The following is a 15,581-nucleotide window of genomic DNA, read 5'->3' as shown; positions in this document are numbered from 1 at the left end:
ACTGTAACCGGTATTTTCACCAATTTGCAGTAAATTCATGATATCACTTCTCCAATATTTGCTATCTGGCTACGTGCTACCACAAAAAAAAAAAATCCAAATACCACAGGTTTTAACATACACAGTCAATTTCTTCCTAAATGTAATAGTACATTCTTATTGTATGGAAAAACAAAACTCACTGGGTTTACTTACAAGAGCCACCATCCTCATTTCATAGGCTAAGTCCAGAAAAACAGGCTCAAAAGAAACTAGATGTTTATAAGCATATCAATGGTATATAACCACACAGTACATTTTTCTATTTGTACTAAAGCAGCACTTATTCTACCTTGAAGATTGTTAATGTAGTTATAATCATAACTGTACTATTCACTGGAAAGATGAGGTTACAAATAAGCTGCATTTACAAGTTATTGTATCACACATCTGTACATCATCCAACATTTTTCTTTTTAACCCTCAGGTAACATAGTTCAATAACAGATGCGTTATCTGTAAGCATCACCTTGTAATCTTCCAGTACCATATTACATGAAAAATTTATCAGGTGTTTCTAGAGCTGTACTAAAAAAAGGTTGAAACTATAAATAGTTATCTGAAAGTATCACGAAAGTTTGAAATCTGTTACTTAAGCTTTTAGAACTTTTAGCTTCAAATGGCTTCATCTTATACAAAAGGTTTTTTGACTGTCCAAGAAAAGTCACATGCCACCCAACAGATGTGAATTCCCTTCACCAGGAGACAGAAGCAGCAGACTAAAGTTGTCCAATTTTGCCATTATTAAAAAAATTCATCCTTAGAAGTGAACCCTATAGTGCCAGATGCTCAGAAAATTACCTTTTGCTATCTAAAGTTCAAAAAATTGAACATATACAGTGTTCCAAACATCGTAAAACTGGATTCACTGAAATTTTTCTTCCATGTCAAATTGGATGATAGAGGAACTTTGGATACTGAACAATCCACAAGTTTAAAACCAGTATCTAAGCATAAAAAGCCTGCTCAGAGAATATGCTTATTAAAATCAAATTTCAATTATATTTTTCACAATAACTGTCTTGCAAATCTAAGAAAAAAAACTTGTTATAAGCCTTTTCTTCACATGTCTGAAGTTGTCTCACTCTACAAATAAAAGAATATACAAAGAAAATACCATGCTGGAAAAATGGCATTCCATAAGGAGAAAGGTTCATACAAATTTATTGAGATTCTTGGAAACCAAAAATGTCTGAAGGTAACTAAGCTCCTTTTGAACCTGGTAAGATGGTAGAAACACAGCAAAGGTACTGTGGGACATGACAACTTTAACAACAAATAGCAGATCTTAAGACCTATAAATTCCTTCCTCTCCCTCTACTGAGATGGTATGGAGTTGGCTGTTTTATGAAGGTGGGACTTTGGAACTGAGTTTTGACTTTTTTGCTATATCCTTCAGCATTAACAGTATTCTAAGCTGCATTATCAGGCTGCATAAGCAACACCTTCATTTAGGAGAGCTCTAGAAAAGAAGTCACTCGCTCCTTATTGCTTTGGAATTAATATCTGCAAATATACCAAAACCCGTATTGTTCAATTATCCAGATCATGTATAATGGCCTAATAAAATTTCAAAACATAAACAAACATTTCCTCTAGAGAGATTATGTTCATCCATACCTATACACGGCAGAGAGAGAAAACACTGTTCCTCTACACACACATCTCATAGCAACATATCATGGTTTCAGTCCTGTCCTATTACAAGAGCCAGCCTTCAATTCCTCCTGACGACTAAACTTTCACCTTAATGATTACACAGCCAGAAAATTTTTTCTGCATAGGTAAATAGGTAAACTAAGAAATAGTCTTCATTATCTGCGCTATGATCTTTTGTTTGAAATGGAAGAATAAAATGAAATTTTGAAAATTCAAAAATCATATGTTTGAAAAAGATGTTTAACTCACTAAATTCAGTTAACTGTATTATATCATTGCCTAACACTCCAATGGGACTGGAGATGCAACAGCCTACAGCCAAAGGTAAATCTGCATTCTAATCAGTAGATTCTTACAACAGAGAATGTAAGCTGCATGAGACAAGATTTGGCATTTGCATTCACACCTTGCCTTCTAATTAACCTGGCAAAAGAAGCTAATCTGATAAAACCCCAAACACATTCCCACTGATGATAAAAGCCAAAAATACTGTAGTATGGAAGCCTAAAACCCAGTACTTTTTAAAGACAATGCTGAATTATGAATCCAGAGCACAGTTCCAAAAACACCGCAAATTCATACGTAATAAGATCTGCTGTACAGCATGGTAACATCAGGCTGATATGCAGATATTGTGCTGTAGATGAAGCTCCACTTCTTAACACAAGTTATTATTATAACACAAGCTGCATGCAACATTAATAAAGATCTCAAAGGCATTTCAGCTAGAAACTGACTTCCAGTGCTTTCATATACCTGCCAAAGTTAAGAGCACTTCTGTTTCAAAGGTAGACATTAAAGTCAACAAACACACCTGCCAATGCACTGCCAGCTATCCACAGGAAGCAGCAAGCATGAATAACATGTGGTTTGCATGCTCTACAATATTGCATCACATTACTTACATCATAGAAAAGTTTCCTATCTGCAGCAAGCCGTTTGGATGCCAGGGTCTTTGTAACATGATAAAAGGTAAGCAGTGCTCTGTGTTGGCGAAGATCATCCTGGACCTTCACAGATTCTAGAAGAGTGGGTATAAGTTCTGGCCATTGCCTTGGACAGTCCACCCTGGCAACTTTAGCAATCAGTACAGAGATCTGAGTTGCTATCTGCAAAAAAGCAAAACAAAACACAGACACCACAAAGTCACAGATCATTTTGGAAATGTACAATGCAGAAATTAACAGCCAAATAAAACCTGCATCCAAAAAACCCAGTATGGTTTGCTACATTTTTGTGGGGTTTTTTTTTCCAAATTATTTTTAGATTTGCTGAATACAAATAAACGTGGATAAAACAAAATGTCTTCTATTGTGTATTTGTAGTAAATATTTACATAAAATGCTAAGCTGGCTACCTTGTTTAAATTTTACATAAAGACTGCTAAATTTATTTGTTGTAGAACTCACATAAATGAAGAAACACATATTAGGGAACCACTTTTTATTTATTGATCCCCTGATCACTTTCTACAAACAAACATAGACTGCTGAATACATATTATCCTTATTTCTGCTATACCCAAGTTTTAGCTTTTAAACAGAATGTTCCCTCCCACCAGGCACCCGTGCCTGTAAGCCATGGTCCTGTCCCAGTGACTGAAGCTGAGACTCTCATTTGCTCCGCATCCTCACACCACAGGCCAGGGGCACCTATGCCACCCCCAACATCTGGCTTTTGTTGCTGGCACCAAATCCCACTCATGCCAGTCTTGCCAGTAGCTGCACACATACACAACAAACAGAGTGAGATTACACAGACAGTTAAGGGATTCAATCAGAAGACAGGACAGATGGTGGTGATGAGGCACAGGGTTTGTTCCGACCCAGGTATTGACCATCCATGGTTTACAGATGGTTGGCCGTTTTTATACCCTCTTTCTGTCTATTCCCCACTTTACTGCTCCACAACTCCCCCCACCTAAAGATTCCTTAAAAAATTTTGTATAGTCCCTCATAACCCCACCTCAGATATCCAAAAACTTCATGGTCTTGTTTCCCCATTCTTATCCCATTTGCAGTGAAAAGGTCCTTGATTGGATTAATGAAACAGACACCCCCACCAACAACATACGCTTACAACCACCACCACATTTCCAGTCTAGGGAAGAATTCACCTTCTTATGCTATTAAAAGGAATCCAAGCAACTTACAGGCATAAGAGGGAATAGCCATGCCCTCCTTTACTGCTTCCTTAGCTGTTTCATCTGGTCTGACCACCCCACAGAACTTTCTACAATATTCATTCCTACCCACTTGTGTACGGAGAAGAATTGCTCAGAAAACTGAGGTCAACCTTTGCAATGAAGAGCAGGGAGTCTTATTTATTTTTGGATCAAGGTAAGTCGATTGGCAGGAGGGAGCAAATAAATTCTCTTCCATATGCGATACAAGAAGCATGCTCTCCAGGGATGCCAAGAGTACTTTTGCCTCGAGGACTGGCTTTTTAAGTGATTTTTGTTTTGTTCCTCTGTTCTCTCCATATGGTAAATAACTTCAGAGGGCTGAAATTATGCTCTAAACATATGGTATGTTCTGGTTTTCTTCTCCCCCTCCCCTGGAAGTCTGCTTATACCATCACATCTCAATACTATGTCTAAATCTTGTATTTTTGTGTGGTTTTTTTTTCTTTTGATACATAAAAGGGTCATAATTTTTCTACCTTCAATGATGTAGAAAGCATAATCAGATAGCAACTGTGTTATGAGTATCGGCAACTGGAAAAGAGTGGAAGGTGCCTTTGAAAGGAAACCTTAACATAAGTACAAGACAGATTGGGGAACAAGGGAGAAAGAAGGGGAGATGGACCCTGAAAACATACTTCAGTATCACAGCTATTGTTTGGGCAGTCATTTAGGAGCAGGCTGCTGGCACAAAATAAAACAAAATCCTCCACATCTTAGAAGACTACATCCCCAAAGTATCATAAGAACACACAAATAAATACATAAAGCCACCAGTCTTTAAAATGTCAGTTAAAAAGGTTCCAATCTCAGCCTGTAACTACAGTCTCAGAACTGCAGACCTGTTCATCATCATCAGAATGTATAACTATAAAATACACCATACTATTGTCTTAGCAGGCAAACTGATTAAATACTAATGGAGATATGGAAAAATTATTGGTAACAAGTTTAAATTGCTTTACGTACAATGCAGCTAACATTAGGTTTTGAGAAATGTAAATCATGCAAACACTTCAAAATTAAATATTTGACAAATTTTATACTACCTAGCAGTAACATAAATGACACACACTTTATGGTCCAACATGACATATTTCCTGTTTCTTTATTTCAACCAAAGAGAACTAAGTAATATTTGGTCTTATTTTTTACACTGAAACTACACCTGCACTATAAATTTAAAGCTATTTTCTATGTCTACCTGCATTTAAAAAAAAATCACATTTGAAATAAAAAAAAATAAGTTCTAGGCAAAGTTGTCATTGCACAATGGTCTTCTACAAAGACAAAATTAAGGTAATTTTGATACATTGCTCTAATCCTAGAAATAACATTAAACCCAACGAGGAATCCTGAAAAACTGAAACTGAACTGTCTGCAGAACCAAAGTTTGTTTGCTATACCTTTTCTAAGCTTTACCTTATGCAAATAATTTCTGTATTTTCTTGAAAAGGTTCTTTAAGACCTAGCTTAAAATAGAAGAAAATACTTCCTTGCAGAACCTTATACTTACTTGAGCAAGAATAAATTAGCAGAAGTAAGACTGATTCATCTAGCATATGCATATTCTGAGCCTCTAACACCAGCTCTATACTCAATTTAACAATAAATCCTTATTCCAATCAAAGTAGTAGCTTAAAATTAGTCACTTCATGTTAAGACAAGACACTATCCTACTGAAGCTTTATTATGTCTATTTAAATTCATTAATGATGTGATTAGACATGTGGCAGCAATACTGCTTAGGTGGGTTTATACAGAAGCATTCTCAACAGCTTATTCCTGCTATACCACCACCACACTTCCTGGTATGGCTATACTGGGAGTCAGACCAGAGGACGGATACAGCTGAAAAAAAGAAATATCACTCAGGGGAAGACGGTTATTCTTGAGCTACATCCATTCTCTGAACCATTTCACCAGTTGCATAAATAGCAAGGGACAACATAAGCTGCCATTGCAACAAAAATACAAACCAAAGAGACAAAATGTATTTTTTCCAACCTAAATGATTCTATGATCTATGGAAAAAGACCTCATTTCAACACAAAGATCTGTCTGAAAGGCAACATGTAAACTGCAACTTGTCAGCTTCATTATTACTAATAAACACTTTGGAAGGAAAGAAACCAAATTATATACCAAGACAAGCATTTGCTGGGAGAGTAATAATTGTTCACCACTAACCTGATTCACTGGCTCATTAAAGTTGGTGATAAGTCCAGCACGCAACGTAGTTTTTTCTTCTTCAGAAAGAGCACTGTCAGGGTATATTTATTAGAATATTATTTAATTTTAAATTAAAAACAACTATTAATTCATATTGAGAATTATTTTCTCACTATTACTAGACATAGAAGTTAAATGATCACTTCCATTTGTGCATTTGTGTTTGACTAGATGAAGATTACTTTTACAGATTATTTTCTTGAAATTAATGTATTTCAGTTTGATAAACTATCAAGAGAATGTCCCTTGTTTTTACACCATCTCAAAGATACTGAAGAAGAGAGGGAACAGTCAAACAGACAAATATTTAGAAGGACTTCAAAAATGCAGGGAAAACTAGTAAGAAGGATAAATTCTATGCCATAAAGGTTAATTTTCATTCAAGTGCAGCTTTATGCTATCTTTAAACTTCCTTTTAAGTGACGTCTATCCGTTTAAGACTACAACTTACAGTATCATATCACTCTGGTACTACTTCAGACTTTATACGACCCATGTCATTTTCTTTTAAATTCCAGGCAGAAAACGTAACAAACTGCTTTTAAAAAAGCCTTGTTTGTATTAATAGATAATACAATCAGAAAAACAACCCCCTTTCATTTACTGATCACACCCTAGAAAGCTGGTTCTTGTACATGAAAACACTTAAGTTATGACACAAGGTTGTTCAGATGAAACTGTTACACCTAACATTGCAACGATTTAGAAGCATGCAGCAATCATGACATCTCTAGTGGCTGGAAATTAAGATTATGCATACCAACACAACCACTTCCTGGTGTCTGACCTCAGACACAGATACTAACCTACTAGTTTTAGATAGTGAGATTTAAAAAGATGCCCAAAGCTCCCTAAAATACAGCTTTTACACTAATGTAGAAAAATACTAAATATTCATCTCAAAATAATAAAAAACAGAGATAGGATTTACCCTAATATCAAACATTTGCAGCAATATTCTAGTTTTCACTTTCCCCTCTGTATATGACATAAGTACTCACTGTTTCCTAAATCAAAGACTTGCTGTTATAAGCATAGTACACAAGGGGAACAATTTATTGTTTCACTGGTGATTCAGAACTGCACACTAAGTCTTACTTTCAAAGGTAATTTACAGCACTCAGAAACCACATTTAAGTGACTATTTATCAAGACCTAGGCTTTAAGTTATTGTTATATAAGATTAAATTATGCCTAAAAACATTTTGGGTAAAGTTTACAAAGACATCTGCAACACTAGAAGTTGTTCTGCAGGGAACTATTTCAGTTATTAATCTAAAGCCACTAGATGACATTTTAGGGAAATAAATTTCTATGGCCCTTTTTTAATACAAAAATGGACTATATAATTTCCACATACACAAGCATACTCTAAGTGGTTGCTAAGACTTGAAAGCTGTTATTAATACAACTAAGAAATATAATCTCAAGCGTGACTTGTACAATAACTTATTTTCAGGGATAACAGAAAGCACCTAAAAAACTGGTTGGTAAAGAAAAACAAACCAAACCTGTTCCACTGTATTATTTCATTTACCTTGTTTGTGAGCTCATGAGGCCCCTTGCCTCAATTATCTTTTCATAATTATATTAATCATCTCATACACATATTCTGAGAGCAGCAAGCATTCAAGTCATTACTTACTACAAAAGAAAAAAGCTGTAATTAAGCTTTTGCAATTACAAACAACACAAAGGAAAAGAAATAGACGCATGAGGATGAACACCCCAAATACAGACGCTGACGATAAGCAAAGTTGTCAAAGAGTAATAAAAACAAAAAAAATAGGAAATCGATGCGGATGTCGGCGGCATGCTGCACGCGGCGAGGGGATCCGCAAGGGCTCCCCAGCGCGCGGCGGGGGGAAGTGACGGTTTGGGTAGCAGGACAGCGACCCCTGCTGGAGCCCGCGCGCAGCCGCACGCCCAGCCCGGCCGCAGCCCCACGCACCGCCAGCGGCAGCGCTGCCTTTTCCCTCCTCTCATCGGCCGCAAGCCAGGCCCGCCACTCCGCACGCACCTCGCAGGCGGGCTAGGAGTGAGGAAGAACGTGTATCGTACAGTAAGTAGCCAGTATGTCCCTCCAGCACTGAATTACACCAAACCAAAAGTTAAAACAAGTTCTTCTAGAGACAATGTATTGGGTTTGCATGGCAAGGTTCCGGGGGGGGGGGGGGAGGGGGCCTGCAGGGCCCCTCTGCTCCCTCCGTGTCCAACAGAGCCCATGCAGCCGGCTTCAAGATGGACCCACCGCTGGCCAAGGATGAGCCAGTCAGCAGCGGCAGTAGTGCCTCTGGGGGCACAGAGTTAAAAACAGAAAAGAAAAAAACTGCAGCTGTAGTTGCAGCCAGAGAGAGGAGTGAGAACACGTGGGAGAAACAGCCCTGCAGACCCCCAGGCCGGTGCAGCAGGAGGGGCAGGAGGGGCTCCAGGCACCAGAGCAGAGGTTCCCCGGCAGCCCGGGGTGAAGCCCACGGGGAGGCCGGCTGTGCCCCTGCGGCCATGGAGCTCCACAGGGGAGATGATCTCCACCTGCACCTGGGAAGGGCCCCACGCCAGAGCAGGGGGATGCCCAAAGGAGGCCGTGACCCTGTGGGCAGCCCAGGCTGGAGCCGGCTCCTGGCAGGACCTGTGACCCCGTGGGGAGAGGAGCCCGGGCTGGAGCAGGTTTGCTGCAGGACTTGTGACCCCGTGGGGGACCCAGGCTGGAGCAGTTGGTGAAGAACTGCAGCCTGTGGGAAAGACTCACACTGGAGAAGTTCATGGAGGACTGTCTCCCATGGGAGGGACCCCAGGCTGGAGCAGGGCAGAGTGTGAGGAATCCTCCCCCTGAGGAGGAAGGAGCGGCAGGGACAGCGTGTGCTGAACTGACCACAGCCCCCATTCCCCATCCCCCTACGCCACTCGGAGGGAGGAGGGAGAGAACTCAGGAGTGAAGTGGAGCCCGGGAAGAAAGGGGGGAAGGTGTTTTAAGAGCTGGTTTTAGTTCTCATTACCCGACTCTGATTTGATTGGCAATAAATTAATTTCCCCAAGTTGAGTGTGTTTTGCCCACGATGGTAATTGCTGAATAATCTCTCCCTGTCCTTATCTCAACCCATGAGCCCTTCATTATATTTTCTCTCCTCTGTCCAGCTGAGAAGGGGAGTGATAGAGCAACTTGGGTGGGTACCTGGCATCTAGCCAAAGTCAACCCACCACAGATGAACTGTTTATGTTGTAGTCTTTCACAATTTGCAATTTCAAAGTTTCTGATCTTTTTCTGTGTTTGTGGTATGGGGAACCATGTATCCAAATACTTTAAAAGTGACTTTGAAGCTTTTTTTTACAAAGTCTATCATTTCAGATTTGGATTTCTGGTTTATGAAGAGTTATTTATAGTTATCATTCAAACAAATAAAACCACGGATTTGAAAAGTACTATTAAAGTTGCCAGAGTAATCAGAGAACAAAGCCCAAAAAAGATAGGATTTAACAGTAATTATCTGTAAAAACAAAAACTTGTACAAGAAGAGGAGCTCAATAATACTCTAATTCAAGAAAAGCCATTTCCAAAGAAAATTAAAACATGTACAAAATCATAAAGTGAGGCGACCTTTCCAGGAGGCTGACAACCAATTTCAAAAATAGGCCAAACTGTGCCAGAGAGGCTATGACAAGCCTAGGCTCTTCTCCATGGCAGTCTGGAAAGCTGCCTGAGAATCCAGGAGGGAGAAGGTTCATAGGCCCATCTCTAAAATCACTCTCATTGCACAGTGCTGCTTTAAGTCCAAGGCAGGTGGATAACAAGTAGCATGAACAGGACAGAGAGCATCAGTGAACCTGTGCAAAGAGCAAAATATTTCAGAAGGATCACTTTTTCTTAAAAAAAAAACACCCACAAAAAAACCCCAAAACAAAAAAAAACCCTCACAAAAAACCCAACAGTTGTTTGTACTCACAGTTCTGTTGCTATGCATTTTAGCACAATGAAACACTGAACTGCTGTACTGTTCAAAGAATTCATGAGCTCAACATTTTCCTGCTTTGTTGTAGTAGCAGCCGAGAAACTAAAAATGCTCAGCAGAAGGGTAAAGCTAGTCCTGCTTGATTCAACTGAAAATAACTTCAGCACACAAGTACAACAACAGCATTTAACTTACTGGGAGAGTTTTTGGAGAATTAAAGTTCTCCACTAGTACATAAATTTACGAGACACATAGTTCTAAAAGAAACGATATTTAGCCCTGTATTACTAAGGAATTCAGGCTATATGAACACATTATCTGTCTGCAAGAAGCCTCCTCCATTTCTCATAACTCTTCAAACTACCTGTCAAATTTCAACTACATTTGGCAAAAAGCAGTAGTGTCAATGGCATGATCTTTTCCCTTAGTTTGTGAAAATAAACAGCTGAGTAAAGCAAAGCCAATAGACCTGAGTTAGCATCCCACCAAGAAAAACACACATATAAAAATTAGTCCTTTCCTTCAAGAGGCAGCAGAAAGCAGTCACCTCCAAATCCAACATCTGCTCTACCAAACAGGCTGGGTAGATCAGAACAAGCTTTGAGGTACTACCGTGGGTGGACATGGAACAGCTGCTCATGTGAGATGAGAATTTTGCAAGGACAGCAAAAGTGCACCCTGTACAATGAAACCTTTGAAAAAACTTGATTTCCTAACTACAATTGCTTCACAAAAAAATTGACTGAGAAATTACAGCTTAAAAGTGGCATTCCTCAATATGCCCTCAACGTATTCTGCTAAAACAAAAAGTGATCTGGGCAAGTGCAAAATACTTAAACCACATCACATACGAGAAATTTAGAAAGAAAATTAGAAATGGAGAAACAATTGGACATAGAGTAGAATTCTAATAGGTATTTACCCCACGGAATCTTTAACAGCAGCCAGTAATTTTTAAAATGTATTTTATAATTTAATTGCATTAAATTTGGAACAGAAAAATTAGAAATGAGGAAAAGCTAGAGTTCTGCTGGAAATTTAATAGAGATTTACCCCATGGAATCTTTAATAATAGCTTTTTTTTAAAAAAATCACATTAAATTTGCAACAGGAAGAGTACACTGAGAGACTGTTACTAAATTTTTACCTTGGTTCAAATAGTAAAACTGTACTCATTACTTCTGCAGGAAATGAATCATGTTTTTTTCACGAGGAGTGCTACTAATACCTATCTAAAAATATAAAAAAATTGGAACAATGTATTTTAGTTGCTTCAAATAACGCTTCGTAAGTACCAGTAATGTAATCAGCATTACCTCATCACTTTAACCAGAAACGTCAAAGATACATGCCATCTTCCATGCAAAAGATGGTATTTTCCTCTCACAAAAGAGAATGCAAACATTTGCAGATGTTTTGCAATTGTATACTAGTCCACATATACAAAAACACAAGCACTTGACATAACAATGAAGGAGTACTACACTATTTAAAATATTCTGCAGATGCAGAATTTCATCACTTTTCTGTCTTTTGGTAGATCTTTGGAAAAGCTTACAATGTAGGGCAAAATATATCAAACTATCCCAAACAAAGAATACAACAAAAATCATGCCATACTTTGTCAACTAGCTTAGATTCACGATCCATAAAAACTGGACCTGGAATTCCAATTTACACCCTACACGACCTGACAGTTATGTCCCACCTATTTATATTACCAGCATTCAAGAGGCAGACTGAATGCTTTCAAGTCTGTCTTCGTTCCTGAAAACCGTGAAGGCAAATTGAAACTGTTTTTGAAATTACACCTACTATTTAAAGGAAAAAGAAAAAACTTCCCACAGGACACTGAAAAGTACATAATTCTGTAGGTATTCCAAATTACAATTGCCCTATTTGTAACTTTTGAGTAAATGATGTTGTGCTTAAGAACACTGGTTAGATTTTTAGCTTCTTTGGAGAACCTTGTCACGCATTATGAGAACTCGCATTTCAGAACAACAAAAAAGGAAGACTAGAACTTGGCTATCATGATAGCTACTGCCTCTCTCATGTACAGGTTCAATAATAATTATGAATCTACTTAAATAAAACAACTCCCTAATAACCTCTCCAAGAGACCGCCTAGCTTTCACATCTGCCACTATCAGGAAGTCCAGGTGTTAACATTGTAACACTTATCACTTCAAGATCTGGTATCTATAAAAGAGCCTTCTAACTCAGTTTTCAAAAGTAAAACATGGAAAGAGTTGTAAGAAGTAATATGAAAACAGAACAGTTCGTTAGTGAGTCCTAACACTGAAACATTTTATCAGTTTCACCATGAATTCTAAAGTAACTTCCATCAACTAAGGAATTTGCTGTTTTCCAGTTTGGGAAGCGTAACACCACCTAAAGAAGGACATTAAGTGGAAGAAAATCAGAACTTACTGCGGTGCGACCCGTCTCCAGTAGCGATCAATTCCATTTTTAAAGTACAGCACGGCTAACCATCTTACATTCACATCCAGGGTATGATTTGTAAAGATATTCTGTTTTAAAAAAAAAAGATGAAGTTAAAAACTGCTCAAGACACCACAGACAGGACAGAAATTGTACCAACACATGCACTGGCATATGTATAAACACACCTCTGTATGTACACATGTATATAAACAACATGCATCAGTAATGTTGAAACAATGTGAAACAAACAAGTGAAACAGTGTGTTTAATATTAATTTTTAAAGACTAAAAAAAATGTTTGTCAGTAGTTCTAACACTTGATTTATTACAAAAACCAACATACAGGGCAAATGTATTTCTAATCTCGTCCAGCTGAGCAGGGAATAAAAGGATAATAATAACTAGCACCAGCCAGTTGTTATACTCTTTAATGACATAGCTGTCAGAAGTCTGTGGCACTGCACAATACAGAATAATTTCTTATTCTAGTCAGAATCCAGCTTTCAGGAGATTTTTTCATTGTCTTGACATGTGCTGAGAACCATGCTGACTACCATGTGTTGAGTGCAAAACAGTGACCTGGTAGTACAGCAACTTCCAAACTTGCCTATACTTATTCTAGAAAATTAGTTTCTGCTACTAAAAAGCTGTATTTCTCTAGACATACATACATCTGTATCTATCCATATACACTTTTATGTACCTATTTATATACAAACACAGAAGTATTATTTTATATAGTAACGTTGTGAAATTAACCAATCAGGAAAAGCTAAAATAAAGGTAGGCTATTGAATCTTAATACAGGTACTATGAACAGCAGGTCTCCTGTTTTCCACTACATCAGATGGATCCTTATTGAGGAGGTGGGACATTACTCCCTCCTTTAGGGAGCAAATAGGTGTGAAATCAGCGCTCTTTTTCTGCAGTGCACTGTATAGTAAGAGTGCACCACTCGTATCAATCGCTTTTAGAAGCCCACTAAGGAACATGAAAAATGCAGGGATTCAGGTCAAGAGCATCTGCTACTTCTGAGTGGCATCTCTGAAGCGCTATAAATAAACCCTTCAAAGAACCCAGCACTATAGGAACCTGGGATCTCATCAAGCATTTTCACTATGAATTCAAAACTTTACCTCCTCTCAAACTCTATTTCTAGTATAATAACAGCTTTCTAGATATAATGGCCAACACAAAAAAAACCCTCACAAACTCCAATCACTAGAAAGCAAACACATGCCAACAAAGGTATTGACTCCGAAACTAGCAACCTTTAGAAAAACATCAAAAAGATTCTAGCCCACTGTTAAACACCATACAACATGAAAAGGATCTGCACGCAATATATCTTCCTTTCCCAAAGCTCTTTTAGGAAGAGGAATTGAATTTCTGAAAGATTTGACCTTTCCCAAATGCAATTTTAAGCATTTTGCAATACGAATAGGAAGCTTCAAGCAACATTTTAGCCTCATATCCATGAAAAGCGTTGCAAAACAAATGAACCATGGAAAAAGAAAACTACTTGTTCTGAAACTCCCATTGAGCCTTCAAATTACCATTCCGCTCCTTGCTAAAATATTTATCAGAAGCAAAGCTTCCTCAGACCAAGATACCATAAAACTAGACTGGGCCTGGCTAAGAAATGCAAAAAAAGGCCAAGGTATCTACACAAGAACAAACAAAACCTCTCTATATACTCTGCATCTACATGTGAACTTCCTAAAGCAAAGTATGTCATAGAACACACTAATGCTGTAGTAGACCTAAGAGGCATGAAGCTAAGCAATACATAAACTGACACAACCTCTGACTTTTCATCTCTGCTCTTCAAAAAGAGAGGTACCTAACGCCTTCAAAAGAGATCACAGAAACTAATGTTAGTTACTCCATTAGGTACTGAAAACTGTAGGTTCAGAGATGTGTGTTTCACGGTTCCTTACAATTTCATCTATCCCAATCACCCCAAAGGCAAATGTACCTGAATGTATGTAATTATATCAGTTCCCACATCCCACAGGTATCAACTGTGTTACCAACTCTCCATTTACAATAACCTGCTCCCCTGGCCCTTTTCTGCTCCACCAAGAAAGTGCCAACTATCTTCTCTTCCAGGCAGTCCCTCTTAATAATCAAGTTAAACAACAAAGTGGAGATTCTCTACTTCTATTTAGTATGGAAGATTACTGTTTATATTTTACACTTCAAGAAATGCTGATGTGTCCCCAAACAGGACTACTTAGTCACATTAATAGAATTAACAGCACGTGATCCTTTTAAAGACTGGGTGGACTATTCAGTGGATGATGAATTGGTTGGATGGTCGCATCCAGAGTGTAGCGGTCAATGGCTCAATGTCCAGATGGAGATCGGTGACGAATGGTGTTCCTCGGGGGTCCGTACTGGGACCAGTTTAATATCATTTAATATCTGCATCAGTGACATAAGAGAGTGGGATCAAGTGCAAGTTTGCAGGTGACACCAAGCTGAGTGGTGCAGCTGACACAACCTGATCTAGTGGAAGATGTCCCTGCACACTGCAGGGGGCTTGCACTAGATGACCTCTAAAGGTCCCTTCCAACCCAAAGATTTTGTTTCTATGATTTTTAGCCCTTATATTTAAAACTAATTCACATCATCCTCAGTTACACCTGTCAGTGCTCAATTTGTCTACAACCTGAGCTCTAAGTTCTCACAGCAAACATCCAGAAAATAAAGAACGCCCAGTTAGTGGCGTTCTTTATTTTCTGGATGCTTTCTATCAAGATTGTTTATCACCACAGAAACACTATGGCAAAGGCAGTGGGTAAAATGCAATTTGACAGCTTGAAAGTCAGATTTTCTTTTACCCCTTTCTTTCCCTAAACCCCCAAACATGCTTTCAACTTTCCAAACAAATGAAATAGAGGGTCCACAGAGAACAGAGCAAGTCACTGCACAACTCTGAATCATTCATCCTATGCCCTAAAGATAGATGTTTGTAGGAAAAGCAGTTTATCTGTGTTTTTAAGACTAATACAAATTTACACATAGGAATCTGAGAATAACAACATTGGTAACTTCTGAGTGCCTTCTCT

General features: G+C 38.3%; 1 protein-coding gene across 1 annotated transcript in view; it reads right to left on the bottom strand.

Annotated features, from left to right (window-relative positions):
* Positions 1 to 15,581, bottom strand: part of IPO11 (importin 11) — a gene marked incomplete at both ends in the record, with an annotated part of 102,462 nt that overhangs the window by 86,097 nt on the left and 784 nt on the right. The window contains 3 exons of the mRNA XM_082013205.1: positions 2,604 to 2,803; positions 6,067 to 6,143; positions 12,493 to 12,593. Coding sequence (XP_081869331.1) covers positions 2,604 to 2,803; positions 6,067 to 6,143; positions 12,493 to 12,593 — 378 coding nt within the window. The remainder of the gene's footprint in view (positions 1 to 2,603; positions 2,804 to 6,066; positions 6,144 to 12,492; positions 12,594 to 15,581) is intronic.

The sequence above is a fragment of the Phaethon aethereus genome (assembly GCF_964289735.1).
Source record: "Phaethon aethereus genome assembly, chromosome: Z".
NCBI classification, from domain to species: Eukaryota; Metazoa; Chordata; class Aves; order Phaethontiformes; family Phaethontidae; genus Phaethon; species Phaethon aethereus.
This window is presented reverse-complemented; position numbering and strand designations above follow the sequence as displayed.